The sequence below is a fragment of the Alnus glutinosa genome, chromosome 1 (genome assembly GCF_958979055.1).
Source record: "Alnus glutinosa chromosome 1, dhAlnGlut1.1, whole genome shotgun sequence".
NCBI classification, from domain to species: domain Eukaryota; kingdom Viridiplantae; phylum Streptophyta; class Magnoliopsida; order Fagales; family Betulaceae; genus Alnus; species Alnus glutinosa.
This window is the reverse complement of record NC_084886.1, coordinates 8445155-8472175: the sequence shown is the minus strand read 5'-3', so window position 1 is coordinate 8472175 and position 27021 is coordinate 8445155. Positions and strand designations below refer to the sequence as shown.

The following is a 27021-nucleotide window of genomic DNA, read 5'->3' as shown; positions in this document are numbered from 1 at the left end:
AGTACCCATCGGGCCAAAGAACACGACCCCCCGTGCAACCGCGAGTTGGCAATGACTCAGTGAAAAAGGACGTGGATAGGCTTCCAGCGAAGGACTAACGGCAACAGCACCACTCGGATTGGAAAGATTTTTGCTGCTATTAACATTGCTTTGATATTTTTCAAAAGAAAACAAGAGCAGGAACTTAGGGATGATTAGGCTGCTGCTGACGAGGACAAGATAGGCTCTAGCCAATAGTTCCAAGCCCTTGTAAAGAAGAGATGCGGACAAAATAGACCTTACCAACAAGTCTTTAAAGTTCTGCTTTACACAATTCGTAAAGCTTCTTCACGGAATGGGAGACACCGGGTCAGAGGTAGGATCGTTGGTTATAGTGAAAGTTTTACACACTACTGAATGGGGTTTTGTGACGAAAATCCCTGTCTCTGTCTCGGTTTTCCATTTTCCATTTTCCATTTTCTGAAGGCGACAAGAAGAGACACCCGAAGCAAAAAGAGAGAAGAAAACACTCTGAAAAGTATGGGCAGTGCAATCCGAGCCATCGATCATCCCGAGCCGATGATCATTCCGAGCCAAAAGACTCCATCCGAGTCTAGGATGTCATTCGAACTGCAGATCATCCCGGTCTGAGGGTGCATCCGAGCCAAGGATTTCATCCGAGTTTAGGATGTCATCCAAGCCATTGATCATCTCGGTCCGAGTGTGCATCCGAGCCGATGAGTCGAGAACCCCATCCGAATCGAGGATCCCAACCGAGTTACGGAAACCATCCGAGCAAAGGATGCATTCCGAAGTCAAAAGTGCAATCCGTGCTAAGGTAACCATCCGAACCGCGGATCATCCCGGTCCTAGGGTGCATCCGAGCCAAGGATTTCATCCGAGTCTAGGATGTCATCCGAGCCATCGACCATCCCGAGCCGATGATCCATTCTGAGCCATCGATCATCCCGAGCCGATGATCTATCCCGAGCCGAGGATCCATCCGAGTCGGGGATGTCATCCGAGCCGCGGATCATCCCAATCTTGAGAGTGCATCCGAGCCAAAGACTCTACCCGAGTCGAGGATTACATCCAAGCCATCGATCATCCCGAGCCGATGATCCATTCCGAGCCGAGGATCATCCCGGGCTGAGGGTCCAATCCGAGGACTCATTTCGAGGGTCTCTTCCGAGGAGCCCAAGTGCACAACCTCATCAAAATATTGAGATAAGTTCGCTCTTTGCATTTTTGTTTATGCTAGCCTACCTATAATTTTTTAGACAGTCAAATATATATCCCATGCATTGATCAGTGAAATTCAAAATTAGCTTCCCACCGCAAAAATGATTACACATCAAGTCTAAAAAGTGGGGGTACCCACAAACTTTTCCTCCGGTAGTACACAACAAATATCCTAAACTTTCATACTTAGCTAAAAATCAGCCAAGTATAAAAGTTGGGGGGTGCCTACCCGGTGAAATAGAAAAGTGAAACAGAAAACTATATCAAGTCGCCTGATTGAATCTCAGTGCTATTTTGCATACTTTGCATTAATAAATTATTAGTTGCTATAACTCTACTACTAACTCTGCTACATATATGCATACATATGTGCCGCTTAGACACATGCGAGGATAATATTTCAAGCCGAAAATTTTTATCAGAAAATTCCAAAAAAAAAAAAAAAAAAAAGCCACTCTACCCTCAGCTTGCGCAACACGAAAAGGAGCTTTAACGCCGCCTCTCTCGGTGACAGATAGAAGCCTCACAAGAATCGATGGTCACTCAAAGCATCTCTTTAAAACTCATGTTTTTGATCTATTCGTCTCCTTGTGCCGTGTTAATACAGGGATCCATTGAAAAGCTCAAGAGGAGAAAAAGGCGAAAGTCTCGTCAGCCTCGAGTTGACTCGGCATGCATCGAGCACAAAAGCCTTGGCAATCCCAAGCAATAGCCTCGGTACGTCCGAGCACGAAGCCGAGCCACTGTAAGCCTCGGGCCACCATAGGCCCAGAGCCGCTATAAGCCTCGAACCAGATCAAATCAACTCAGACCAGATCAACTCAACTCAAACCAGATCAACTCAAAGTGTTGTCTCCCTCGGTTTGAAACACAACCGGCGCGGAACACACACCCGGTCAAGTCCCTCGGTAGCACGGGGGGTGACCCGGTTCAACTCAGACCAGATCAACTCAAAGTGTTGTTTCCCTCGGTTTGAAACACAACCGGCGCGGAACATACACCCGGTCATGTCCCACGGCAGCACGGGGGGTGACCCGGTTCAACTCAGACCAGATCAACTCAACTCAAACCAGATCAACTCAAAGTGTTGTCTCCCTCGGTTTGAAATACAACCAAGTCACTCCGATTATCCCCCTCAGTAATAATTCACATACAACCGGTTTGAAAGGCCGGCCACATGCACGAGCCACCTTCTCGGATTGGAAGCTAACCTCGAGCTCTCGATCCCGAGTCTCTCAATTAATCCGAAACACTCAATTCTTGATCCCGAGCCTGGACATCCTCCTTCAGCACTCTATTGCAGCTTGATTATAACTTGCTTCCCGGCCACAGTTTGTTCCTTCTCAGCCTTAGCGGCATACAGTTATGCAACCAACACTATCTTCCAAGCCTGAGATACATTAAGCTCCGTAAAAGATGCTCTTTGTCTTTCTGGGAATCAATCAGTTCAGTCAACACCCATCAAGTCACCTGTTGTTGGCATGCACCCGAGATTATGCAGGCCTGTGGCCGAACCGGAAGCTCAATTGGGTCGAATGAAACCAGAGAACCCGACCGGTTGTCAGAATCTTATGAGTATCCCGACCCTTAGGTCAGGAACATACTTCATCTCAGGAAGCTCCGCTCCAGGAAATACAAGAAGAGCATACGCAGATCCGGCATCTAGTTGGTCCCAAAAGCAGACATGGGCAAGATATACAGGGATCTCTATCCCAATATTGTCCCTTGTATTCACGGGACTGAGATTCTTTCTACTTGGCAGTTATCCTCCCCGATTGGGGTAGCTCAGAAAACTGAACAGCTTCCTTCCTCAGTTTGAGAGGCATCAAGCTCGGCGGCAACTGGGCTTTATCTCCATTAGCCGCAGTTAAGTCATTCAAAACTCGATCTAATGTTACCACTGATTCGCACACCCGGGACTCAAAAGCTGAACCGACTTCGAATCGCATTAAATGCACCTTATTGCATACGTCAGCCGATCCCGAAACCCGAGATTTTGAAGGTGAGCAAATTTGAAATTTAGAATTTGAAAAAGTGCGGGATTTTTCCAAAGATGACTTCCAAAGGCCTCTGGACTGACACTCTTCGGGTGAAGCAACGACTGAAAAATCAAAACCTCCCCGGTAACATACACCCGACTCAACTTCCGAATCCGTGATAAGTTAAGGCCGCTTGATTATTCCTAAATTCCCTTACGCACAAAATTTGCATAAAAGAATTGGGGGGTAACTGTTAGGGAAAATATTAGTTTACCAAAGCCCATCCAAATCATTTGGGCCTAATCGGTTCACCCGACCCAACCACCCGACCCGGGTAGCCGACTCGGGTACCTCGTAACACCCGAGTCCGCGAATATCTCGAGATTACCCGGGATTTAAGGGACACGACACACTATACATAACTAGATCGTGCGCCCGAAGTCTCTCCAAAAAACATGTCACCCATAAGGGATCGTGCGCCCGAGATATGCGGTCGTGGAACCCGAAGTGTCCGTGCGCCCGAGGTCACGTCTTCCTCAACTGCCGATCCCTGCACAAACCGGGAACAATCCTAAACTGGTCCTCAATCTCTATAAATACCAGAATCTCTTCTAATATTAAGGTACATGCTATTCTATGCTTCTAAAAATTACTCTGCTCATATTCAAACTATCATCTTACTTAAGCATCGGAGGGGGATCGTCGGCACCCCCCCGACGCAGTGTTTATTATTTTGCAGATCATAAAGAACAAGGCGAATCATCATCCGACACGTCACCATGCTGAAAACTGTTCTAACAATTACAGTTCTATCAAATGTGTAAAAGGAACCGAAAGAGTTTCTTTATTCATTATTTTAATATAAAATATTTCTCTTTCTTCTCTTATCTCTCACCGAGATTGTGGTGAAATTTTTAAAAAAAGTGAAAATAGGTAAGAATTTATATTTGTAAATAAATAATATTTAATTGATATAAATAAAATTATTGTGAACTTTATTTGGATAAACAAGTAAAAATTAATCTTGTTTTCTAAATTTAAAGAATTTTTATTTATTTATTTATTTTTTAAAAAGGGTACTGTAAATGCTTATTATATATGTAAGTCGTAAGGGGTCTGAGTATTTATTCAATGTAGGGCAAGATTGGATTGAGGTTCAGACTTGGGTGGAAAATACTACAATGGTGGGTGGGCCCATCTTCAGTGTACAAATTATTGCTTTCAGAGGCTAACGGCCACATGGTGGCAAATTTAATTTTAGATCACGAGATAAGATAATAGAATATCGAAAAATTCTACTCATCTCAACTTTTTGGTGTAACATAGTCCAACTGGGGCATGTCAAACAAGTTCATTTGTGGATAGGTAATAAGATTTGAGAAATGCAACACATTGATATAAATAGAGATAATACTTAACCCATGAGAAATATTAGGATCAGAACATACCATTATGTTTGTGCAAGCGAAGTTCACGACGATCAATTTTATTGACACTGACTAGATGATAACTCTTTTTTTTTTTTACGGCTCCACTCGCTTATTAATATTTTAATCTAGTCTCTAGGTTGCTTCTTCTGTGACTCGAACCTATGACGTAGTATTTGACTCTTACACCAAATGATACAAACTTTGTTTATAACTCACCATTGAAAAGCGGCTTACAAAGAAAAAGTGTCTAAAAGTTTATATACACATGATTAAGAGTATACTTAACTCATATGAGATACTAGAATCGTAACAAACACATTCTCAAGTGTTCATTGCTTGACATGACAGTGAAAATCATCATTATACTATTAATTTTGTTATTTCAACCAATAGTGATTTTCACCCCTACGTTAAAGAGTGTTCACTTAGCCGTATGTGTAGTACTACCAAAAAAAAAAAAAAACCTTCTTTTCGCCAAATTTACCAACTAAATGTTGTGGAGACTCCGTATTCCAAGCTAAAGAAGTATAAATTTCCGACAGGAGTGAGGGTTTTGGAGAAAGGAGGGGAGGATGGATTGAACTCTTCTCTTACTGTTGGTGCTTATGGTGCGATGGGTTCTCCCTAATTCCATTTTTCTTTATTGAGTAGGTAAAGCAACCCAATAACAAGATGCCACATAACAAAAGGATTCGTGGACGCTAGTCCATTTGGACAAATAAGCAAAGATTTAAAGGGAAGATAAACTCCTATAATCAATGATGATCATTGTTTCACTAACACTAAGGGCCCTCATGGTTATAGAAGCCCTCATTTACATTGTCTTACTGACTTAGGTATCGGAGTCCTTGTCGTAGCAATCTCGAACTCTAACTCTAACTCTAAGCCTTGTTTTGTGGAACCTTTGCAGAGGAAGGATAGTCTATTAGAAAACTCAAGAAGGCAAGAACTGAGAAAGGCAATCATTGTAAAAAAATAAAAATAAAAAAGAGCAAATGGTGCATGGTGGCTGCCTGGCCAGTGCCCTGTAAGATTCCATGCGGTGGGGATGGAAAAGTGGGCAAAAGTTTGCCCCCATGCAGGATCGAACTACAGACCTTCAGTTTACAAGACTGACGCTCTACCACTGAGCTATAGGGGCTCTTGAGAGATTCATTCTCTATTATATTAAATACCGTTTTAATTTAGTCGAAAAATAAAAAAGACTCTCGTTTTCCCAATCTATGAAAGAGCCAGAGTGCGTGCGTGCGTGCGTTTTGGTTGGCAATGGCGTCGTCGAGAAGTGGAGGGCCATCGATGAGGGCATTGGAGTTGGAGAAGATGAGCGTGGAGCAGCTAAAAGCAGTGAAGGAGCAGGCGGATCTGGAAGTGAATCTGCTCCAGGACAGCCTCAACAACGTCCGCACCGCCACCTCTCGCCTCGAGCTCGCCTCCTCCGCTCTCCAGGACCTCTCTCTCCGTCCCCAAGGTCCCCAAACTGCTTCACTTCTCTTTTCTCCTCTTTGTCTTCTTCAAATCTTTCTCTTTTTTAGAACTCGTTTAATCAAAACAACTTGTACCTCGAATTTCAATGTAAGAATTAGTGATGCTCAGTGAAACCCATGAATGGGTGGCTTGGAGAGCTTTCCCTTTGTGCGTGATTACCGATGATTCTATTCTCTTTGCTGTCTATTTAGCCTTCTTATTGTTGTCTTACCTCTCTAAGTTTTTTCACGGATTTGGCCAACCAATCCCCCATGACGGGGATGTTTGCTGCAGCTACTAGAGCTTAGATCTAATCTTAGTTTAGTTCAGAACTTCAGATGTAATGAAGTAAAAAGGTGCCACCTTTCTAGCCGATTGAGGCAAATAAAGGTGTCAAGATTGATTTTCAGCAATCGGACAACAAATTATAGCAAACGCTCAGAACATGCTTCAAAGTTGGAAGTAGGAACGATAAACGCTCTTCCAGATCTGAATTTCATATAATAGATGACAGAAGGCCGCATCTAATGACTCTTAAGAGGCTATTTGTGCTAGCCCCTAGCAAACCTAAGATCTCAACCCTTTATTGAACATGTGACAATTGAATATTAACAATCCAAACCCATACAAAAGTCTTAAGTATTTTTATTTTAGAGATGTAACAATAGTTGGTAGAAATGACAATAAAACAAGTCGTAGGTAGGAATTGCGTAAGAAGAGAGGGGAGTTGTAGATCACCTTTTACTTCACTGTGAGGTTGCTAGGGCCTTATAGAATATTGTCTTGGATCTTTGTGGGTTAGAGTGGGTTATGCCTTGCTGGGTGGTGGATCTTTATGCAAGTTGGAGAAGGCATTTCGGAAATTCTCAAGAGTATAGCAGTGTGGAAGATGATTCACCATGCTTAATGTAGTGTATGTAGAGAGAAAGAAACGATCGAAATTTTGAAAATTGCATGACGGTGGTGGAATTGAAGGCCTTCTCTTCTTCAAATTTTCTTTTCAATGGACAATTGCATATGACTATTTACATATTTTTATAATTTTCCTGATTTTCTTGATCTTTTGTCTTCTTCTGGTTAGATGTTTCTCTTGTATACTTCCTGTGTACTTGGGTTAAGCCCCTTCGCTCTTAATACATTTCTACATTACATAAAAAATAAAGATTTGTAAACATTTTGTTGTTTATTAGTTGACTAGCACAAATTTTTTTAAAAAAAAACTGGAATAGTTGCAATTGTGAAATTTTATTTGAGAATTTTTTGTCTAGTACCAGATAGCAATCACCACATGTTGTTAGACCATTTTGGTGCACCTTAGCATTTAGTATGGATTTTATTTATGCGGGCTTTTTCCTTGAGCAACCCTTAACTGACGGGTTGAATTTGTTTGATGCCAGAGGATTTTGTTGGACCCCTTTGGTGTCATGCTATGATTGATGATAATATTTCCAATTGGAAACCTAAACTTTTGGATTTTTTAAAATCTTCAAGGCTGAGTTAGAACTAATTCCTCTAGTGATCATTGTATTAGGCTTCTGGTGCACTATAATAGTTAGAGAGCGGTTTATTTGTGTGACTGTTTAAGTGGGTAGACTTTTCTCAAAACTTTTAAATTTGGAGTTACCCTACTCCAACTCTATAAATAGTCACTAGTTGGCCTCTTGAATCCATGACGTAGACTTCCAAGCGAGAGTAGAAAAGAAATTGTTTTATTTGCTTTCCTCTCCATGTTTGCTCACACATGAAGCTATCCATGATTGTGAAGATGAGTTAGTCCTTCATAAACAATAGGTTCAGAATTATTTTTCTTCTTTTTTACGGCTCTCTCTGCATGCAATTAGAGGGCAGCTCTCTCCCCTAACTCCGCTTTCTCTCTATCTCCATGGTTGTGTGTGTTATATGCACTTACATCTATTTATTTATCTGTTTTAACATTTTTTTATTTTTTTTTGCTTTTGTTGTTATGTTGATTTTAGGAAAGAAAATGTTGGTGCCTCTTACAGCATCTCTATATGTACCTGGCAGACTAGATGACGCAGATAAAGTCTTGGTAGATGTTGGCACTGGATACTTCATTGAGGTCAGTTTAGCTTCTGATACTGTATGTTGAGATTCTTTAGTTATGTCATAAATTTTTTCCATTGGTTTCATTTTTCATGCAAATTACTTTTTTAAAATTTACTTAGCCTTTGATTGGTCACTTAGAAAGCAGTAGGAAAAGAGAAGAAAGTATGATTAGCCTCTTTATCAAAACAATTTTATTCCCCTTGTGGTCTATGTTTTGTTTTGTGTATTAGTAGCTTATAGTGTTTTCTTTTATTTATATATTTTTTCTTGGGGTTAGAATGAACTTGATTGTGTGTATGCTTTTACCTTTCTGTTTATTTAAACAAATTAAATTTGGCTAAGTCAAATGACTTCATTTGGGTCTGTTAGGTGGATTTTAAAAAAATTATTTCTGTAGTTCAAAATAGTTAGTAATCTGAAATCAAATGATTTTCAAGTAATTTAATTTTACATTTTGTCAACAACCAAGAGAGCCACAATTAAAATAATACTTATCGCGAGGAAAAATTGAATTATGTCTACTAACTCATTTGGAAGCACTGCATTAATGGGTAATGTGGAGGTAATGATTGAAAATGAAACAGCATGTGGAGAAATAACTAATTTTTAGGAGTAGAGTTTCTGGAGTGCCTTTTTCTTTCAGTTCTGACTTTCTTAATAAGTGCTGAAACAGGATAGTGGATCTTCTTTATTGTTGGATTTTGACACCATTCCTCTTCTTCATTGTTTAGTTGTGGGAGACCTATGGTCATTGGTGTCACATTCTTGGAAGTATATTGGATAATTCACTGGGCATTGCTTAAGTTGCTTTGAGTGTTAGAAGGGAGGTTTGGACAGAAGAGCACTTGTGTAGAAGATTGCTGTATTGGTCTGCCTGATGTGGTGACTTTTGATGTATTGAGCTGTCCTGCAATAAGCTTAAGCTTTTGTTTTGAGATTTTTATTAATTGGATTAGGGCTTTGGGCAGATTTTATTGTTCTCTTTTGGAGTTTTTAGACCTTCTAAATTTTAAGATGTAACTTTTGGGCATCCTTTGGTAGAATGCGTGTGTAGTTAAAAGGTGTATCCTTCTCTTTTCTTTTCTTTTTTCCCATGATGTTTTACTTCTAAATTTATAGGATTTTTTTGGTATTCTCTGTCAAGTTTTATAGCTTTTAGATTCTGAATTAATTGGTAGTTTACTTGTTCTTTTTAGGTTCTTTCATTGGTGATGTAATGGAGACTAGGATTAGCAGTTATTTGTGACTGTTTTGTTCTGAGTCCTGTTTTTGTCGTTCTTTTACTAAATTTGTGCCAAGAATGAGATATAGCTTATACATATCATAATTTTTGAACCACTCATGGCTTTGTTTTATGTCTTACCTTGTTCATGTCTTTGTTTGAAGAGAGAGAGTAAATGCACTATTCTACAAACCTCTTTCTTCCTTCTCTTTTTAAGATCTAAGTGGGGATTGTTGCCTCACCTGTGAGGTACACTTTCTTGCATTTGATTTTTTCACATTAATTTATCCCAAGTTTATTTTGTTCATTATGCATTTTCAGAAAACAATGGCAGAAGGCAAAGATTACTGTGAGCGTAAAATCAACTTGCTGAGATCTAACTTTGACCAACTTGTTGAGGTATGTTCCCAGTATATATGATACAGATTTTTTTTTTTTAATATATATAGATAATAGCAGTTTCCACTCAAACCTTTGCCATAACCTACATATTGTAAATCCGTAGGAGCTTAAGGTCTGCAATATAAAATCAGAATTCTGTCTCTTGTGTCCAGCATAAGCCATGATTGATGATTTAAAGCTTCCCTGCAATGTCCCCTTTAAATTTTGTTTATTCTTCTTGAGACTGATGTTAATACTAGAAAAAGGACTAGGATCAAGTTGCACCAGCAAGGCTGCAACAGAGTTTATATAATTTTTTATTTTTTTTTAAGAACAAAGAAAGGGCTGCAACAGAGCGCTTCCAAGAGAGTTCAGCCTCAAACCTTTTAATAAGTGGCATGATTTTAAAATGATTTGTTTCTTTGGTGTCTTTCACCATTTAGCTCCCAGGTGAATTTGGCTTTTAGTGGAGTTCTAACCCTTAATATTAAAGAGGAAGGTACCTACACTTACTAAATTTTAGAGTCAATTATTTTGGCTTTAGATCGTACTGGGAGTAGGTAACTTCCACTTCACGGACAAATGCTTCAAGCTTTAGGGTCAACCGGTTTTTTTTTTTCTGGCTAGAGTGGTTCTTAAAACATTTATTGTTTCAGAATATACCTTTGCATTAAGGGGGTGAGTGGTTGGGGCTACTATTAATGCATTGGTGGGAGGAGGTCCAACCTTGTGTCTTCTGTTTATAATCTTTAAGGGGTATAATTGAGATTTCACATGACTTCTGTTAAGAAATCGACAGAAAATCTGATGGAAATATTTGATTAAAAACAGAGACTCTTATTAAAAAAAAATTAGAAACTGAGCAGGCTAATTGAAACACAATCAAAACTCAATAGTGATTGTACTTTTTCCTGCACAATATTAGTGTTATCGTCATTGTTATGATTATTATTATTCATTTTATTCAATGCATTAAGTATTTTCCTTAATGATATTAGGTTTGCATTGTATATATACACACACACGCATACACTTATGTGATAAAAATTAATTACCATATGTAGTCTGATTTTTAGACAAACTTTGTTAACCCAAGCTTGTTCTAACTTGAGTCTAAACAAACTCGATATTAAAACAAGTTTTATTTTAAGTTCAGTTTTTATAAAGGAATCTAAACTGGTTCTGTGGTTTGCCCAAGATCCACTTAAATACATTATTTGTCAAATAAAATTCTCCATCTTTTGTCTTGCCCGTTGTATTCATGCAGGATGGAGGCAGTTAATCAGCAAGCTGGGAGACTTTCCTATCTTTGTTTAATAAGTAGGACCATGGCTGAAAATAAAATTTGTCCCTGTGGACATGTTATTATATTTGGAAAATATTAAATTTACAACATCATCACAACAACCCCTCATATGAGGGTGGACCCCACACACTGAGGCCCACTCTCATGTGAGGGGGTTGTTGTAATAGTGTTGTGTATGAATCAAATCCCATTATATTTTAGATTAAGAAATACCATATGAAAAAAGTGCAACAAAAGAAGTAATTGTTTTTAGGCTCCGAGAATCCCTTAAAAGAATCGAGGCATTTTGTAAATTTTAAATATTTAATAATTGGCTTTACATCTATATTAATTACATTGAATTATTATTCTCTCCTAATAACAGGATTGCGAAATTCTAAATGCAGGTTGCTTCTAAAAAGAAAAGCGTAGCAGATGAAGCTGGGGTAATCTTACAGGCAAAATTGAAGCAATTGGCTCCTTCAACATAGGGAGTCCATCATATCTCTATTGCTATCTTAAATTCTTGAATTCAAATGCCTTCTTTTGAAAGACTTATTTGTGAAAATGCTAAAAAACTGAGATTAGATTTTGACTTATATAACATTTTTGATTTTTCCTTTTCCCTTTTTCCTCTTTTTCTTTTGGGATAACATTACTTCAAGTGATTCCATATGTGGATTTAGGGGTCAATTTTGCTATATGAAATGGGTTTTCTGCGCTATGTACCAAAGTAATTATATTCGGAGATTCAAATGAACCAGCTCAGCTCTAAGAAACCTGGGTTCTAAATAAAATTCGCATAATCAAACACAATTCGCCTGGAATTTGTTAGAGCTGTCAGCATTTGCATGATCGCGTGCACGCCTACTGCTTGAACGATGTACAAGTTAAGGGTATACAAGTGGTTGCGATTAGCAGTTATTGCTTTTAACTGCTAACTGCATTTTAACCGTTAACAGTAACCACTTTATGCGGTTATTGAATTTTTGTAATTGCAATCGCTTTACTTTAGACGGTTAGCGGTTATTGAAACTCATAACTGCACCACATAATCGGTTTTTAGAAATTGGTCTTTTGGGCATATTTTTGGTGTTTTTTAAACATTCCTTAAATCTCTTTTTATGGCCTATTTTAAATGGTTTTGGGCTATTTTTAAAATAATTAGAAGATTTCAAAATGTAACAAGCTCAAGAATAATAATAATATTATTATTATTTTGATGAATAAAGATTAATTTCATTAAACTCAAAATGGAAACTCTATATCAAATACATTAAAACGACACTGTTTTTTATATTATTATTAACCATTAGCAGTTATTAACTGTTTTTACTTTTAAAACCGCTAACCACCATGCCATAGACGTGTAGCGGTTATTAAACGGATAATCGGTATTTGGTTGTTAAATGTTAATACGTGAGATGAATCTGAGGAGTGATCGAAAAACACAAGTGGATAGGAAGCGAGAAGGAAATAAAAACCAACAAGCATAGGAGTTCTTAGCAGTTAGAAGTTATAGAATATACATACAGCTTGGATGGCGAAGCAGAAACAAAAGACACAAGTAGACGGCAAGGAAGATGAGAGGATGTAGGTACACAAGTGCATATTGCTGTTCACACAAGAACAGTACGTACCTGACTATCGGCCGAAGGCATCTAGCTTTGTGATGAACTTTGGATTGGTGCTCCTATATGGCCTGAGTTCATGAAGTCTTTCAAAATATGACTTCCTCAATCCATATTTCCTACCCACTTCAGAGCGGACCCAACCTGAATGGTCTCTGGGTGCACCCGTAACTATAACTGCTGTATTATCGTCAGCAAAATTAGACAAAGCTACCATTACCTCCGGCTCCGTGGCTGATGAGGCATCCACTAGAAAAATATGACTAAAATGTCCGGCAGCTATGCCTTCATTGTGCAATCGAAAGCTACTCACAAAAGTCGAGAGAATTATCCTGAATCTCTGAAGTTGCGGGAGTGAAGGACAAGCAAAACATTCCCCTTCAATAGGACATGAGCTAAGAATGTCAGTAGGAACCCCGTCTATCTCTCGAAATGCGGCGTTGGCTCGAAACATATCCGACTCTGGGATCTTCTTCTTCAGACTTCTGTTCAACACGTCACATGTGCTGTTTATAGGAGCACATACAAGAATTCGATTATTTGGGGAGGTTTTATATGCTTCAAATACTGCTTCTCGAACAACCACTCCAGTTCTTGATACTGATCTGGTTTCTTCAGTTACAGACTTACCTGCTCTAGTTACACTGAGTGAGCCCCCAAGAAGATAAGGTGGGGAGCCGCGAAAGCTTAAAATGTGATGAACGGCAGCAAACTCATCTATACCAAGCTCCCGATAGGCAGACAACTGAGCTGGTGGGTTAAGGATGTTCTCTCGGGAGATGCAGTCAGGAAAGAGGATGTTCTGGAACAAAGGATCTGATGCAGCTTCAACTGCCTGGTGAGCCCTTTTTAGACAGACTCTGTTGAATGAGAAGCTAATGTCATATTTGCCGGTCGAATGATGCTGTGAATGGAAATCATCTCCAAATTCGACTAGTACATGAGTGCTCTTCACCACGCGATAGATGACACCCTGATTACCATTTAGTCAGTTAGTGATGTAGATATGATAAAGAAGTGAATTCATAAACACTCTTACGTACGTACTGGGATTTCAAGAATCGTTAAGGTTTTATAAACCAGAGTTTAGTTTCTTGTTAAATAATTAATTAACCCATAAGACTATCTCAAGTTGCATTATGGATCCATAAAAACCAATGTGCTACATCCCTAAGATGAATTGTGTTATTTAATCAAGCATATGTTAATGGAAGCGGAAGCTTACCCGAAACGGCTCGACATTTTTACCCGAAGGTCGTGCATAGACCAAGTCTCTTGATAAAAGGAATGGCCGCTTCTCAGGAATGGAATCAAACTTAAATACCACAAAGATTTTATCATCCTTCTCAACACTTCTGTTATAATATTTGTGCTGGTTTGACCTTTTTATAATTTCTGCTTCATGCAACTCCAAAATCACGTTCTTCAATTGGAAATTACTCCATTTCTGATTCCAATAAAAGCATAAAGTTACCACAAGCCAGAATGCAAAAGCATACAAAATTAAGAAATTAATTAACAGTTTTGCATTAATCACAATGTTCTACTATGATGCTCCATCATACATTATATGATAGATTTCTGCAAATAAGCATGTATAACACTCTCTTAAAAGATCTCGTTGTTAACTAAAAGAGGAGTGAAAATGGATAGCAAATAGAGACAATTTAAAGGAATTTTTTTGTTTGTTTGTTTGTTTGTTTGTTTTTTTATTTTTTTATTTTTATAGATAAGTGAAAAGGAAATACAAACTGAAGCAATAAATTACAACAAACTAAGGCTGGGCAACCCAAATACACACTAAGAATGAAAGTATGCGGAGGCGGAGGTAATGCATCTGAAGATGCAGGCCTAATGAGTCTTGACATGGATGCTAAGAATACAAACCACCAATTAAGGTAGTTAAAAGGTGACAGAGTCCAAATGACCCAAACATCGGTTGCGTAACCATTACAGAGAAAACAAAGAGGATACATAAAACAGATAGCCCATAAATGCAAAAGTGGTGAAATAAACAACACAATACAGCACCGGCCAGTTGGGAGCCGTCGGCGCTAGCGCATGAAGATGACGCGCCTGCAGGGATGACCTCTCTCCTGCCGAGGACGTCGCAGACTGCGACAATCCGTCAACAGCAGTGTCAGGGGAAGGAAAGAGGGAGGACCGTGGCCTCCACTCGTTGGCTAGTAAGAAGCACTCGCTGGCGCGTGCAGTTCACGCTCTGTTGAGGGGAGATCCAGACGGAGTGCGGCTGGTGTCGATGGAGGCGGAATACGGTGGGGAGTACGGTGGAGAGGCGCGTGTCATGCTTAATTCGTCTGAGAATCGCAAATCTAGCTTCAAAGAACTCAACCCAAATTCTTATCTATCCAAACTCAGCAGTGGACATAGTGGAGGAAAGGGCGGGCCGGTGGGGGTTGTGATGTTGGTAGAGAAAGTAAAGATAATACCTCCATGGAGGCAAGTAGGGCTAGAGTAAACTCTAGTAAGATAGGAGCCTCAAAAGAGGCAGAAGATGAGGGGGAAAGGAGGAGGGGGGGAAAGAGAAGAGGGATAAGAGGGGGAGGAGTGAAGAGGGTTTGGGAGAGACGACGCTCGAGAGAGTAGCTTTTACCCAATTTAAAGGAATTTTAGAATGGTTGTTTTGCTCCTATCACACCTATGAAGAGTTTAAGAAAATGGTTCAGTTCATTTACACTTGCCACCCTCACTTATAGAGTTAAAACATTTTTATAAGGGTTTTTTAGAAATGAAGTGGAAGGTTTCTCATTAAATCTAGCGACCTCTCTTTCCATTTTTTTATTGGAGCAGATAATTGTTTTTTCTTATTTCCTCGTTTGTTGACCCTCTAGGTTCACATACTACTGTTTGAGGGAGAAAAGAACTAAGTATTTGTTGGTTGCCCCTCCAAAGGAAAGTTCTAACCGGCAATCAGATACTTTTTTAACAAGAAAAGAATACAACTGTGTTCAATAGAGACAATTAAGATTTTAATGCCCAAAGTCGGCACATAAATAAATTGTCATCTAAAATGAATTTATCATGAAAGCAAAAGAAAAATGTGAAATCACATCGAATTCTAAAAATTAATCCTGTAAACGCAGGGAAGTTTTGTAACAAGTATGTTACGAATTTAGGGATTTGAGAGGGAATTGTGAAATTGAGAGACAGAATTGAGGTAGAAATACGAAGAACTGTTTGTATTAATACTGGATCGTTACACCATTATAATAGTTAAGCTATGAACTAAGCTAGATGGCTACAATTCATCAAATCATCCAATACCTCCAACAGAGAGACTTGGGCTATTTATTCTATAACCACCGGGCCACTAAGCCACGTGGATAGCCCATTAACCAGGAGACTAGAATTTAGTAATACTAATATTAGAGCCCAATCGGTATAACAACCCAATTGGCCCTTAAGCCCAAATGCATAAAAGACCATCTTGTCCTTCAGCACAGTTGCGTCCAGCTGGATCCTGCTAACTCTCAACTTCTTCATTTAACGCTTCTGACTTCCTCTTGGCTCAAGAACTGATTCCCGTTTGACACCCGAACCAAGACCAGTGACAATACCCCTCCCTTTCACAACACCTTGCCCACAAGGTGTGGGTAAGATGTCTTCAAGCGGTGATACGGCTCCCAAATGGCCTCCGAAGCAGGCTGTCCCTCCCAGCGAATCAGGAGCTCCGCCACAGCCCGATGATGGACTCAGCGAGACCGACGATCGAGAACTTCTGTAGGCTCAGGCTGAATGACCCCTTGAGCGTTGATGGGGGGAAGCTGGGAAATAGCTTCAACCGAGCGGCCAATCTTCAGCTTAAGCTGAGAAACGTGGAAAACCGGATGGAGGAGAGAGCCCTCCGGAAGATCCAGACGATAAATGACAGTACCCACCTTCTGAAGGATCTTGAAAGGACCATAGAAACGTGGAGAGAGCTTGAGGTTACGACGCCAAGCAACCGAAAGCTGGCGAAACGGCTGCAAGCGTAAGTACACCCAATCACCTTCTTGAAACTGGCGTTCAGTTCGCTTCAAATCAGCATACTTTTTCATCCGATTTTGGCTCCTCTGCAGGTTTTCTTTTAAAAGCTTCAAAATTTCATCACGGGAACGCAGCTCGGACTCAATTTTAGCCAACTGAGTAGTTCCTGGCATATAAGTGAGAAGACGGGGAGGTAAGTACCCGTACATAGCCTCAAAAGGAGTCAATTGTGTAGAATGATGATAGGAAGTATTGTAACAATACTCTGCCAAGGGTAACCACTGTACCCATCCCCCAGGTTTATCACAAATCATACACCTCAAATAATTCTCCACGAATTTATTTACAGCTTCAGACTGACCATCAGACTAAGGATGGTAAGCTGTGCTGAAAGCTAGGAAAACTCCCTGTGCTTTAAAAATCTCAGTCCAAAACTTACTAGTGAAAACAGTGTCCCTATCCAAAATAATCGAATGAGGAAGTCCATGAAGTTTAAACAACTGATTGAGAAACAGCTGGGCCAATTTATCCGCAGTGTAAGGGTGTTTAAGAGCTAAGAAGTGAGCATACTTAGTCCGTCTGTCAACTACCACCCAAATCACACTGAATCCACCTGAAAGGGGAAGCCCTTCAATGAAGTCCATAGAAATACTAGATCAAGGTCTTTCAGGAATAGGCAAGGGTTGTAGCAGCCCAGCAGGAGAAACATTCTCCGCTTTAACCCTCTGACAAGTGTCACACTCCCGAATGAACCTTTTAACATCAGATTTCAACCCAGGCCAAAAGAAATCTTTCCTGACCCAGTAAATAGTCTTGTCATAACCTGCATGACCGGCTAACGAACTAGCATGCACAAAGTGCAAGATCTGGTCTCGCAAGGATTCTTCAACATAAAGCCGCTTCTTGTATAATAAAATTCCATCTTAGAGAGAGAACTTTGTGTGAGACAGCTTCCCTTCCTGATACTGCTGCAGCAGAGCCTGCATATGAGGATCTGAGGTATAACTCCTCCTTAAATCTTCTAGCCATTCCAAAGTAGGATAGGAAATCACAGATATAGTAAACTCTTGGTCTGTGTCCTCACCCCGCCTGGAAAGAGCATCAGCTACAGAATTGTCCCGACCCTTCTTGTATTCAACAACAAAGTCATACCCCAGCAACTTAGTAATCCACTTCTGTTGCATTGGGGTGCCAATTTTCTGTTCCAAAAGGAACTTTAGACTCTGATGATCAGTTCTAATGGTAAAGGGAAGGGCCACCAACTCTTTCTCATAAGTGGATAAGGCTAAAAATCGGCCTTTCAACACCTAGCTAAAAAAGGCTATCGGCCTTTGTTCCTGCATTAAGACTACCCCTATACCTCTGCCCAAAGCATCACACTCAATCAAGAAGGGTTTACCAAAATCCGGTAGAATGAGAACCGGGGGATTGGTCATAGCCTCCTTAAGTGCTACAAACGCTTCCTCAGCCTTTGTATTCCAGCCAAAGGCATTTTTCTTCAACAAATCAGTCAATGGAGCCGCAATTGAACCATAACCCTTAACAAACTTACGGTAGTATCCGGTAAGTCCTAAGAAACCCCGTAATGCTTTTAAGGACTGAGGTCGAAGCCATTCTACCATAACCACCAGCTTCTTGCCATCAGCCTTAACCCCCTCGGCAGAGATGAGATGACCAAGGTAGTCAATCTCCGAACAGCCAAATTTACACTTACTTCTTTTGGCAAACAATTGGTGAGCCCGCAGGACATCCAAAGTCAGCTTTAGATGTTGGGAATGGGCCTGCATAGTAGGACTGTACACCAGGATATCATCAAAAAACACCAAAATAAATTTCCGCAAATAAGGGCGGAAAATATCGTTCATCAAGCTTTGAAAGGTAGAAGGAGCATTGGTTAGGCCAAAAGGCATAACCAAAAACTCGTAATGCCCTTCATGTGTCCGAAATGCAGTTTTAGGAATGTCTTCCGGCTTGACCCTGATTTGGTGATAGCCAGACCTCAAGTCCAGCTTAGAGAACACCTTCGACCCATGTAACTCATCAAGGAGTTCATCAATCACCGGAATGGGAAACTTATCCTTTATAGTCTCCTTGTTAAGAGCCCTATAATCCATACACATGCGCCACGAGGCGTCAGCTTTCCGAACCAGCAACACGGGAGAAGAAAAAGGACTTTGAGAGGGCTGGATGACCCCAGAGTCCAGGAGCTCCCTGACAATCCTTTCAATCTCTGCTTTCTGGAAATAAGGATAGCGATAAGGCCTCACACAGACTGGTTGGGAATCTGGTTTTAAGAGGATGGCATGATCATGTGTCCTAGAGGGTGGTAAACCCTTAGGTTCAGCAAAAATGTCAGTAAAGTCCGCCAAAACTTGTGAAATAGCAGCGTCCAGTTCAGTCTCCACAAATCTCCCACATTTTCTAACAAATGAAGCATTAGGCCCTTTTGACTTTCCAACAGGGACTTAGGAAAATGAGCTTCTTCCCACAATTTTGGAGCAACCAACCCTTGCAGCTGAAATGTTTCTTTAGCAAGAGTAAATTCCATAGTAAGGTTTTTAAAATTCCACACAATGAAACCCAAAGTTATCAGCCACTGAATCCCCAAAACCATGTCACATCCAGCCAAAATGATCACATAAGCATCCACCTTAAAAGTCAACTTCTCAAGCTGAAGATGAACTGCACTACACTTCCCTTCACTTATCACCTCTTCCCCATTAGCCACCTTTACTCGGATTCGACAATCCTTATCCAACAATATTCTGGTCTTCATAGCGAGATTAGCATCCAGAAAATTATGTGTACTGCCATTGTCAATAAGTATGACTAATTGCTGACCATTAATTCTCCCCAACACCCTCACAGTCTTCGGGTGAGCACTGCCAGTAATGGCTTGCAAGGAAATTTCTGGTTTGGAATCAGCATAGTTGAAGTCAATAAGGTCTAAGCCCTGCTCCTCTAACTCCGAATGAGCTGCCAATTCCAGTTCCTCCACAAGTTCCTCAGTATCCAGCAAAAACAGCTTAGGATTCTGACACTTGTGACCATACTGCCATTTTGCATCACAATTATAACACAAACCTTTTTTTCTGCGCTCTTCCATTTGGGCCTAAGACACTTTCTGAATGGGAATGGCAGCTTTTAAAGGTGTGATAGGCAGTGGAGTAGTGGGAGTAATACCAGGTTTAGGAACACTTGAATTAAACACACTCCTATAGGACTTTCTTCCCAACAAAACATGCTCCTCTTGCACCTTTGCCAAACCATAAGCAGCTAATAAAGTTGGAGGATTAAACATACGCACCGGTAGTCTAATTTCATCCTTTAAACCACTAAGGAAACAACTCAGCTTGTTGTAATCACTAATACCTTTTAGACGATTAGAAATGGCCTCAAAACTTTCCTTATACTCCTCCACACTAGACACTTGTTTCAGCCTAGTGAGGGACTCCATAGGATCATCATAACAAGTAGGACCAAACCTATCCAACAAAGCATGGGTAAAAACCTCCCAATTAGGTAATGCTCCGGCCATATCCATATCTTGATACCAAACTAGGGCTTTCCCTTCCATATGAATGGAGGCTAACATCAACATTTGGTTATAGGGAATTCTATGGAAATTGAAGAATTTATTTGCCCTATAGATCCATCCAACCAGATCACAACCATCATATTTAGGAAAATCAATACGAACTGACCTGGTTGTAATGCTCCCATGGTCCCCACCGTGATAGTCATACATTGAATTTCTGTCTCTAGGAGGTAGCTCATACTGAGGAGGAGGAAATTGATACTGAGGAGCAGTGTGAAAAGCTGATCTACCAGCGAATCGGTCCTCAGCTTGTCTGTGCTCTGTAAATTGATGCTGATGCAGGGAAGGCAATGGCCTTTGCGGAAACTGACCGATCTGGAAATCTCCACCAACTGGAGGCGGCAATCCTTGATTTGCTGGAACGCGAGAAGCTTGCAGAAGCTGATCCTCGGAAGATCTGATCTCAAGTGATTGCTGATTGCAGAAAACAGGAGGTTGCACCAGATCTTAGCCCTTTCCCGTCTGCAACATTACTGGCGGCACGAATTCAGCACTTCCTCTTGCAGCACCGGAAGGCTCACCAAGCACAAATGTGGATTGCGAAGGCAGTTTAATAACCTCCACAGCCTAAGCGAGAGAAGAAACTTTCTCCAGCAACTGCTCAAACTTACGCTCGCCCATACTGCTGGATCCTTCCATCGTCTTCAGCAATTCAGGAGCAATTCCATCCAGCTTTGACTGCAAATCAGAGTAATTCTTAGCTGCCTGTGCCTCATTTCTTTCCACGGTTTTCTTCAAAGCAGCTACGGTTTCCATCAACTGGTTCATCCTAGTACCTTCAGCCATAGATTCTTCCAAAGAAATAGATGTCCAGGTTTTGCGCTCTGATACCAAATTTGTAACAAGTATGTTACGAATTTAGGGATTTGAGAGGGAATTGTGAAATTGAGAGACAGAATTGAGGTAGAAATACGAAGAACTGTTTGTATTGATACTGGATCGTTACACCATTATAATAGCTAAGCTATGAACTAAGCTAGATGGCTACAATTCATCAAATCATCCAATACCACCAACAGAGAGACTTGGGCTATTTATTCTATAACCACCGGGCCACTAAGCCACGTGGATAGCCCATTAACCAGGAGACTAGAATTTAGTAATACTAATATTAGAGCCCAATCGGTATAACAACCCAATTGGCCCTTAAGCCTAAATGCATAAAAGACCATCTTGTCCTTCAGCACAGTTGCGTCCAGCTGGATCCTGCTAACTCTCAACTTCTTCATTCAACGCTTCTGACTTCCTCTTGGCTCAAGAACTGATTCCCGTTTGACACCCGAACCAAGACCAGTGACAAGTTTTTGTTTCAAATGCTATAACAAACAAAATAAACCCATTCCAATAGTATGTAAAACACATTGGAAGACATCGATTCAGTACTGGATGAATAAAAATTGCCCTAATTTGATTACTTATCATTACAACTTATTCCTTTGAAAGAGGACTTATATTTTTATCTGATTGGACCAATTTAAAGTTGAGATCTTCACCCAATTGAGCACCACGTCAGATTAAAAGAAAAAAATAAATTAAATTAAATTAAATTAAAACATGTATGTGACCAACACAACCGGTTTAAGTTGATTGCCATTCCTAGCTGCAAATGCTGGGACTTATTTTAAAATAATACAAAGAAATTGCTTATTGTATTAATGGAATATTTATCTTGTGAATACCGGCCATCTGAACTAAACTGTTATATGGTTCAAAATATTGAGTTTTGCCAAACCATCAGAAAAGAGAAATTATACAAATACATCCCCTACACATTTTCATAGAACTAAGTTTCAAATTCACCATTGAATTTATGAGACCCAAATGTGTAGGAAATGTATTTTTATCATTTCTCATAAAAAAAAAAAAAAAAAAAAGGCTATATAATTGATGCTATCAACAACAGGATCAATTTTGGCAACAAAGTCAATGAATTGACTTGCTGCATACAGTCAATATGTGCTTTTGGGTAAAATTTTGATTTACTACATCTTCTAGCTCAATTGACAGGAGTATGATCCCTTCTCTCACACACCATGAAAAGCACTGCATGTGGGAAATAGATATATGCAAAACAAGATTGAAACCCAATTCAAACAGATTGGAGACCAGAACCAGACTACATTTACAGTACAAACGAGCAATAGATCATATTTTATTGACTTTTTGAGGTGCCCACTTCAAAGTTCAATCCAATCTGAATTTCTAAGTAGTGCTTCATTTCTTATTGTTTCTAGTAAGACATTTCCCAATTGGCTTTTTATCACATCTTTTCTATTCCTTGCAGTATTTGTGTTGAAAGTTTATCAGGCATTAAACTAAAGAATACAAGGTTAAGGGACTCATTTGCAATACAAACTTGCATTTCCAATCCAACAGTATAAAGTAAAAAATTGTGTTAATAATTTCTTTTGTCGATAGGTTCAAAATTACAAAATTTTGATAGGTAACTAAATCTGCATTATTATTGAACAGAATGCCTGAATTTTAGAGCTGGAATGTGTCCAACCCACATGTTTAATAGTCAGCTCCTGTACCTAATTGATTTGCATCCCAGTATTAATTTCAAAAAGTTTTAGTACTTCAATATTTGTAAAATTCTAAAGCACATAAATAAATGGTCATCAATATTTTTTTGAAATTAAAATAAACTGATAACAGCAGGATCACTAAATTTTATCAGATAATTCCGAACCACCTCTGTTACACCTGTCCCAAACCTAATAAAATCCAACCCACTCTAGCTCTTAATTACTAATATACTTAGGAATGCTAAATACTCACAAAAGCACACAATATCTAAGGAGAGTGATCTGATCCTAACCCATGCCTCGCTCCAGCTTAGGGTATATTCATTTTGATATCTCTCTTATCTTTCTTCTTTACAAGTACTTTCACCTGTAGGACAAATCATAAGGACCTAGATGACTTTCGGCTGCATGCCATTCTATAATAAGATAACCATGAAAATCAGTAAAATTAACTAAGCAATTCGCCATAAACAAGATTTCAAAGCAGATAGTAGATAAGACGGTTGATATACCAAGTTATTTTCTTGGCAAAGCAGCTAACTTTAAAAAAAAAAGAAAAAAGAAGGCAATATCTAAGGGCATTCATTAGTACCTCCAGGTAGTAATCCTCGGCATATAACAGAGCAGCAAAGTAACGCTTATAAGTTGAAGGAGACAAAGGCTGCTTTAGAACTGTAGGCACGATGTCTTTCTTGATTAGATCTTTGATATCCTCAGGAATTGCATATATAGGTGATGTACCTTTTCCCAATACATAACTCATCTTACTTTCTTCATTTACTACATCAGATGGAGCCATATAAAGAATCGGCTTAAAGGCCGGAGTTTGTGAAGAGGAAGGAGGAGTTCCATTGTGGGGAAATGCCGATGGTCCAGAGGAAGATGGAAGTCCTTTAGGGGAAGATAGAGATGGTTTATGTGAAGACACGGGTTTCGGGGATGACTGGAGTGGCTTAGATGAAGATGGGGCTAGTGAAGGTGAAGATGGATGTGGCTTAGAGTAAGTTGGAGAAGAATCTGGTGGGGGGTTAGGGGTGTTGGGGGAAGATGCAAACGATTTAGAAGATGGACTAAAAGAAGAGGGAGGCAGATTAGATGAAGATGCAAAAGATTTAGAAGAATACGTTGGGTCTTTAAGGGAAGACGAAGCTGGAGACAGTTTTGATATAGACTGGTGTGGTTTGGAGGAAGATGACAATGCATTGGGGAAAGATGGAGGCGGTTTAGATGAAGATGTTGCGGATTTAGAGGATGAAGGAGATGGAGTAGAATAATATTGGGGTGGTTTAGATGAAGATTGAGGTGGTCTATAAGGATATGTAGGTGGCAATGGACTAGAACGACTTGTTGAATTCTGATGAAGGTCATTAGTTCTTTCCAATGGCTTCCTCTGACTATGTTGTGGATTAGTTGTAGGTGAATCGCCAACATTTGGTTGATAAAATGGAATACTCGGCGTCACCCGTGCCCTTGGAAAATTGGGTGCGGTTGTTGTATTCGCTCGAAGATTTTCGTGTACCGGATTCCTGTTCCGAACGTTATGATCATCATTGTCATCACGACGTTCGTCTTGGGAACCAAAGATGCGTCGAAAGACTCCTACAATAAGATCCATATCGTCCTTCTGTGATCAAAACACACTCATTTGATCAGTAACTAAAAACGAAGAGCTGGACTGAACCAGGACAAATAGTATGAGAAAGATCGTGAACGGTTGACTTCATTAATTTGCTCCATTCTCTCATTGAAAAAGTAGAAAAAGCAGAGGATCGAACTTTACAGATCAAACATACAGATTAACCATGTTTGGTTGACAAGAGAAATGAACAGAAAAATTAAGAAAAAGACGAATCTTATACTAAATGTTCTTCTCAAGACCATAGAAAAAGAAAAAAGTTCTAGATCCAAAATGAAAGAATCAACTTACTTATCCGGAGTGAGTGTCAATTCTTGTTCTTTCAAGCCCCAGTCAGAGTAAAAAAATTTCTTTATACTTTCTGCGTCTTCTTCAGCCAACGATACTGATCTGCACAAGTGATCAAATGAAACTAAAAGAGGTGCAAGAATTGAAAAATCAAAATAATAATAAAAAATTAAAAAAAAAAAAAAAAGGAATTTAAAAGGTAATTATAATATATAAAAGAAAGACGTACGTACGAAGATAAGAGCGAAGAGAACTTTGATTCTCTGGCGGTCATCAGCCAATGGCTGAAATGCGCATTCCCAGTGATCACGAGGGTTTAAAGTGAAGAATTATAAGATTCCATAACCTTTCCACGGCAACCAAGCGGGAAAAGCCACATCATCAGCTGTGGCTCCCATTGCATTGGCAAACTTCAAGCATTCTTCGTGCATAGACTGCGTGCGGAGAAGGTTCGTAGTAGAGAGGTTTCCTCGTATAGTAGTCGTCGTATGAAGCTTTAAAAGTGCCCACAACAATGCAGTTTTTCGCTTGTACGTACACTTGAACGGACAAGATTGTCCTACCAAAGACATCGGACAATATTCAAATTATGGCGAGAGCATGGACTTAACTGACTTTTTCTTCTTCTTCTTCTTTTCGTGTTGTCCTTTTTTTTCTTTTTTTTTCTTTTTTTTCTTCCTTTTTTGCGATCTTTTTTCTTTTGTAATTTTTTTCATTTTCTTAGCATAATTATAATTGTATAAAGTTTCTATTAAAATATTTATTAAATAAAACTAAAATGATCCGAGTAAAAACCGGAGAAAGTGAGTACAAAGAATCAATTGATAAAATTAAAATCAAGGAATTATTTGAAAATATATATATATATATATATATATATATATATATTTATATATATTTATAAGTAATTACAACTCAATTCATTAAATCGTAGAGGGGTGCAACCCTTATACATGGAAAGTGTTTGTTAATGTGTTTTGAGGGCTATTTTTTTTTTTTTTTTTTTTTTTAATTTGAAAAAATATGTTAATGTGATATAAACGTAAAAGTCGTTGTATCCTAAGGAATGTTTTGTGTTATTTCTTGAACGTTTTTGTTTTGAAAACAAGAAGTTTAACAAACAGGATATTTTTGAGTTTTTCTCAACATTAAAACCAAACATTAACAATTAAATTGATTTTGCAAAGGTGATTGGGGTTGGGGTCTTTTAATATTAAAAGACTCTGATTTAAGTCATTAATCGCACATTGGAAAGTCTAAGAAAATGTGTTAAAAAAAAAAAAAAAAAAACGTATTTAATGGTTAAATTTTACTACGTCGTTCATCTAAAAAAATGTATTTCTCTGGCTTTGTGGGTAGAGGTTCTTTACCTCTAGTCGCTACTTTCGGCCTTCGGGCTCTGTTTAGTTTCGCTTACAGGCGTCTGTAATTGCCTTATTCTGGTTTGTGTATTTGGATCTGGATTTTGTAACCCTTTGGGGTGGATGTTTCGGGCGGTGCTCCGGTAATGAAGAAGGTTTTTACGTTAAAAAAAAAAAAAAAAAAAAAATTGTATTTCATGTATGTGATCTCTCTCTTTGCTCCAACAACCGGATCTCACCGCCCAACTTGCTTTCATTCTCTTGGACTTTTCTCTCTCCAATCATTTCTGTTAGGACATGGGCCTGGCAAATACGGCCCACATTATCAAGCCCATCTAAACAGTAAGCTTCTGCCTATTAACTGCTAGTGGATCAATTTTCAGCCAGAACCATACATCGTTCCCTCTTAGGGGAAAGTGCTGACTATACTGTAGGAGTTGACATCATCGTCACAAAATATTGGGTAAACATATAAAAGGAAAGAGTTCGGATTTTACACCACACATACGAGAACATTCACTAGAAAAGAGTTATTCTTCCCTTCAGAGTATCATCTGACTTGGGCATCGGAGCTACCTGCTGATCTGCTCCGGCAAGCTCTTTTGCCTGAATTTCTTTGTCATTGCAGTAACTAGTGTGGAAGCCAATCTAGAGGATACCCCTTGAAGACGTTGCAGTAATCGATATAAATATGCAGTTTAAAACAAATGTTATGTCAAGGATCAAACTTACAGCTTCTCTCTCGTTTGTCTCATTTGAAAATTGTTTTCCTTTTGAGAAAAATAATTTCAAACCCTCATTTCGTTCACCGATACTATAATGTGAAACTTGGCATTATTTTCTTAGGAACAAAAATTAAACAAAAAACCAAAAATGTGTTTTCGCATAAAATATTTTCTATCAAAACAATCAGAGCCAAAGGAATCCGCCTGGAAACTAACAT

General features: G+C 39.3%; 2 protein-coding genes and 1 non-coding gene across 4 annotated transcripts; 1 reads left to right on the top strand and 2 right to left on the bottom strand.

Annotated features, from left to right (window-relative positions):
- Positions 1-5699: 5699 nt before the first annotated feature.
- On the bottom strand, positions 5700-5771 carry TRNAT-UGU (transfer RNA threonine (anticodon UGU)). Its single transcript has one exon. It is a non-coding gene; the product is annotated as a tRNA-Thr (tRNA).
- Positions 5772-5851: 80 nt separating this feature from the next.
- LOC133870574 (prefoldin subunit 5) lies at positions 5852-11674 on the top strand. Its single transcript, XM_062307737.1, has 4 exons — positions 5852-6098; positions 8071-8174; positions 9705-9782; positions 11457-11674. Exons 1-4 carry the CDS (start codon positions 5897-5899, stop codon positions 11538-11540), a joined length of 468 nt encoding a protein of 155 aa, XP_062163721.1. The 5' UTR covers positions 5852-5896; the 3' UTR covers positions 11541-11674.
- Positions 11675-12526: 852 nt separating this feature from the next.
- On the bottom strand, positions 12527-25015 carry LOC133870558 (probable RNA helicase SDE3). 2 transcript variants are annotated; one of them, XM_062307721.1, is made up of 5 exons: positions 24947-25015; positions 24721-24819; positions 23386-24417; positions 13906-14127; positions 12527-13653 (listed from the first exon to the last, which is right to left on the bottom strand). In XM_062307721.1, the coding sequence occupies exons 3-5, from the start codon at positions 24406-24408 to the stop codon at positions 12694-12696; spliced, it is 2205 nt and encodes a 734-aa protein (XP_062163705.1). In that variant the 5' UTR covers positions 24409-24417; positions 24721-24819; positions 24947-25015; the 3' UTR covers positions 12527-12693. The 2 variants fall into 2 exon arrangements, with proteins under 2 accessions (XP_062163705.1, XP_062163712.1); XM_062307728.1 differs by having other exon boundaries at positions 24951-24969.
- Positions 25016-27021: the final 2006 nt, after the last annotated feature.

Excerpts from the sequence above, each read along its gene's own strand:
- LOC133870574 (XM_062307737.1), top strand. The coding sequence starts at position 5,897 with ATGGCGTCGTCGAGAAGTGGAGGGCCATCGATGAGGGCATTGGAGTTG. Across the intron at positions 6,099-8,070 it reads CCTCTCTCTCCGTCCCCAAG|GAAAGAAAATGTTGGTGCCT; the intron begins GTCCCCAAACTG and ends TGTTGATTTTAG. Across the intron at positions 8,175-9,704 it reads GCACTGGATACTTCATTGAG|AAAACAATGGCAGAAGGCAA; the intron begins GTCAGTTTAGCT and ends ATGCATTTTCAG.
- LOC133870558 (XM_062307721.1), bottom strand. The coding sequence starts at position 24,408 with ATGGATCTTATTGTAGGAGTCTTTCGACGCATCTTTGGTTCCCAAGAC. Across the intron at positions 14,128-23,385 it reads CCGAGGATTACTACCTGGAG|AAATGGAGTAATTTCCAATT; the intron begins GTACTAATGAAT and ends TATTGGAATCAG. Across the intron at positions 13,654-13,905 it reads AAAATGTCGAGCCGTTTCGG|GGTGTCATCTATCGCGTGGT; the intron begins GTAAGCTTCCGC and ends AATGGTAATCAG.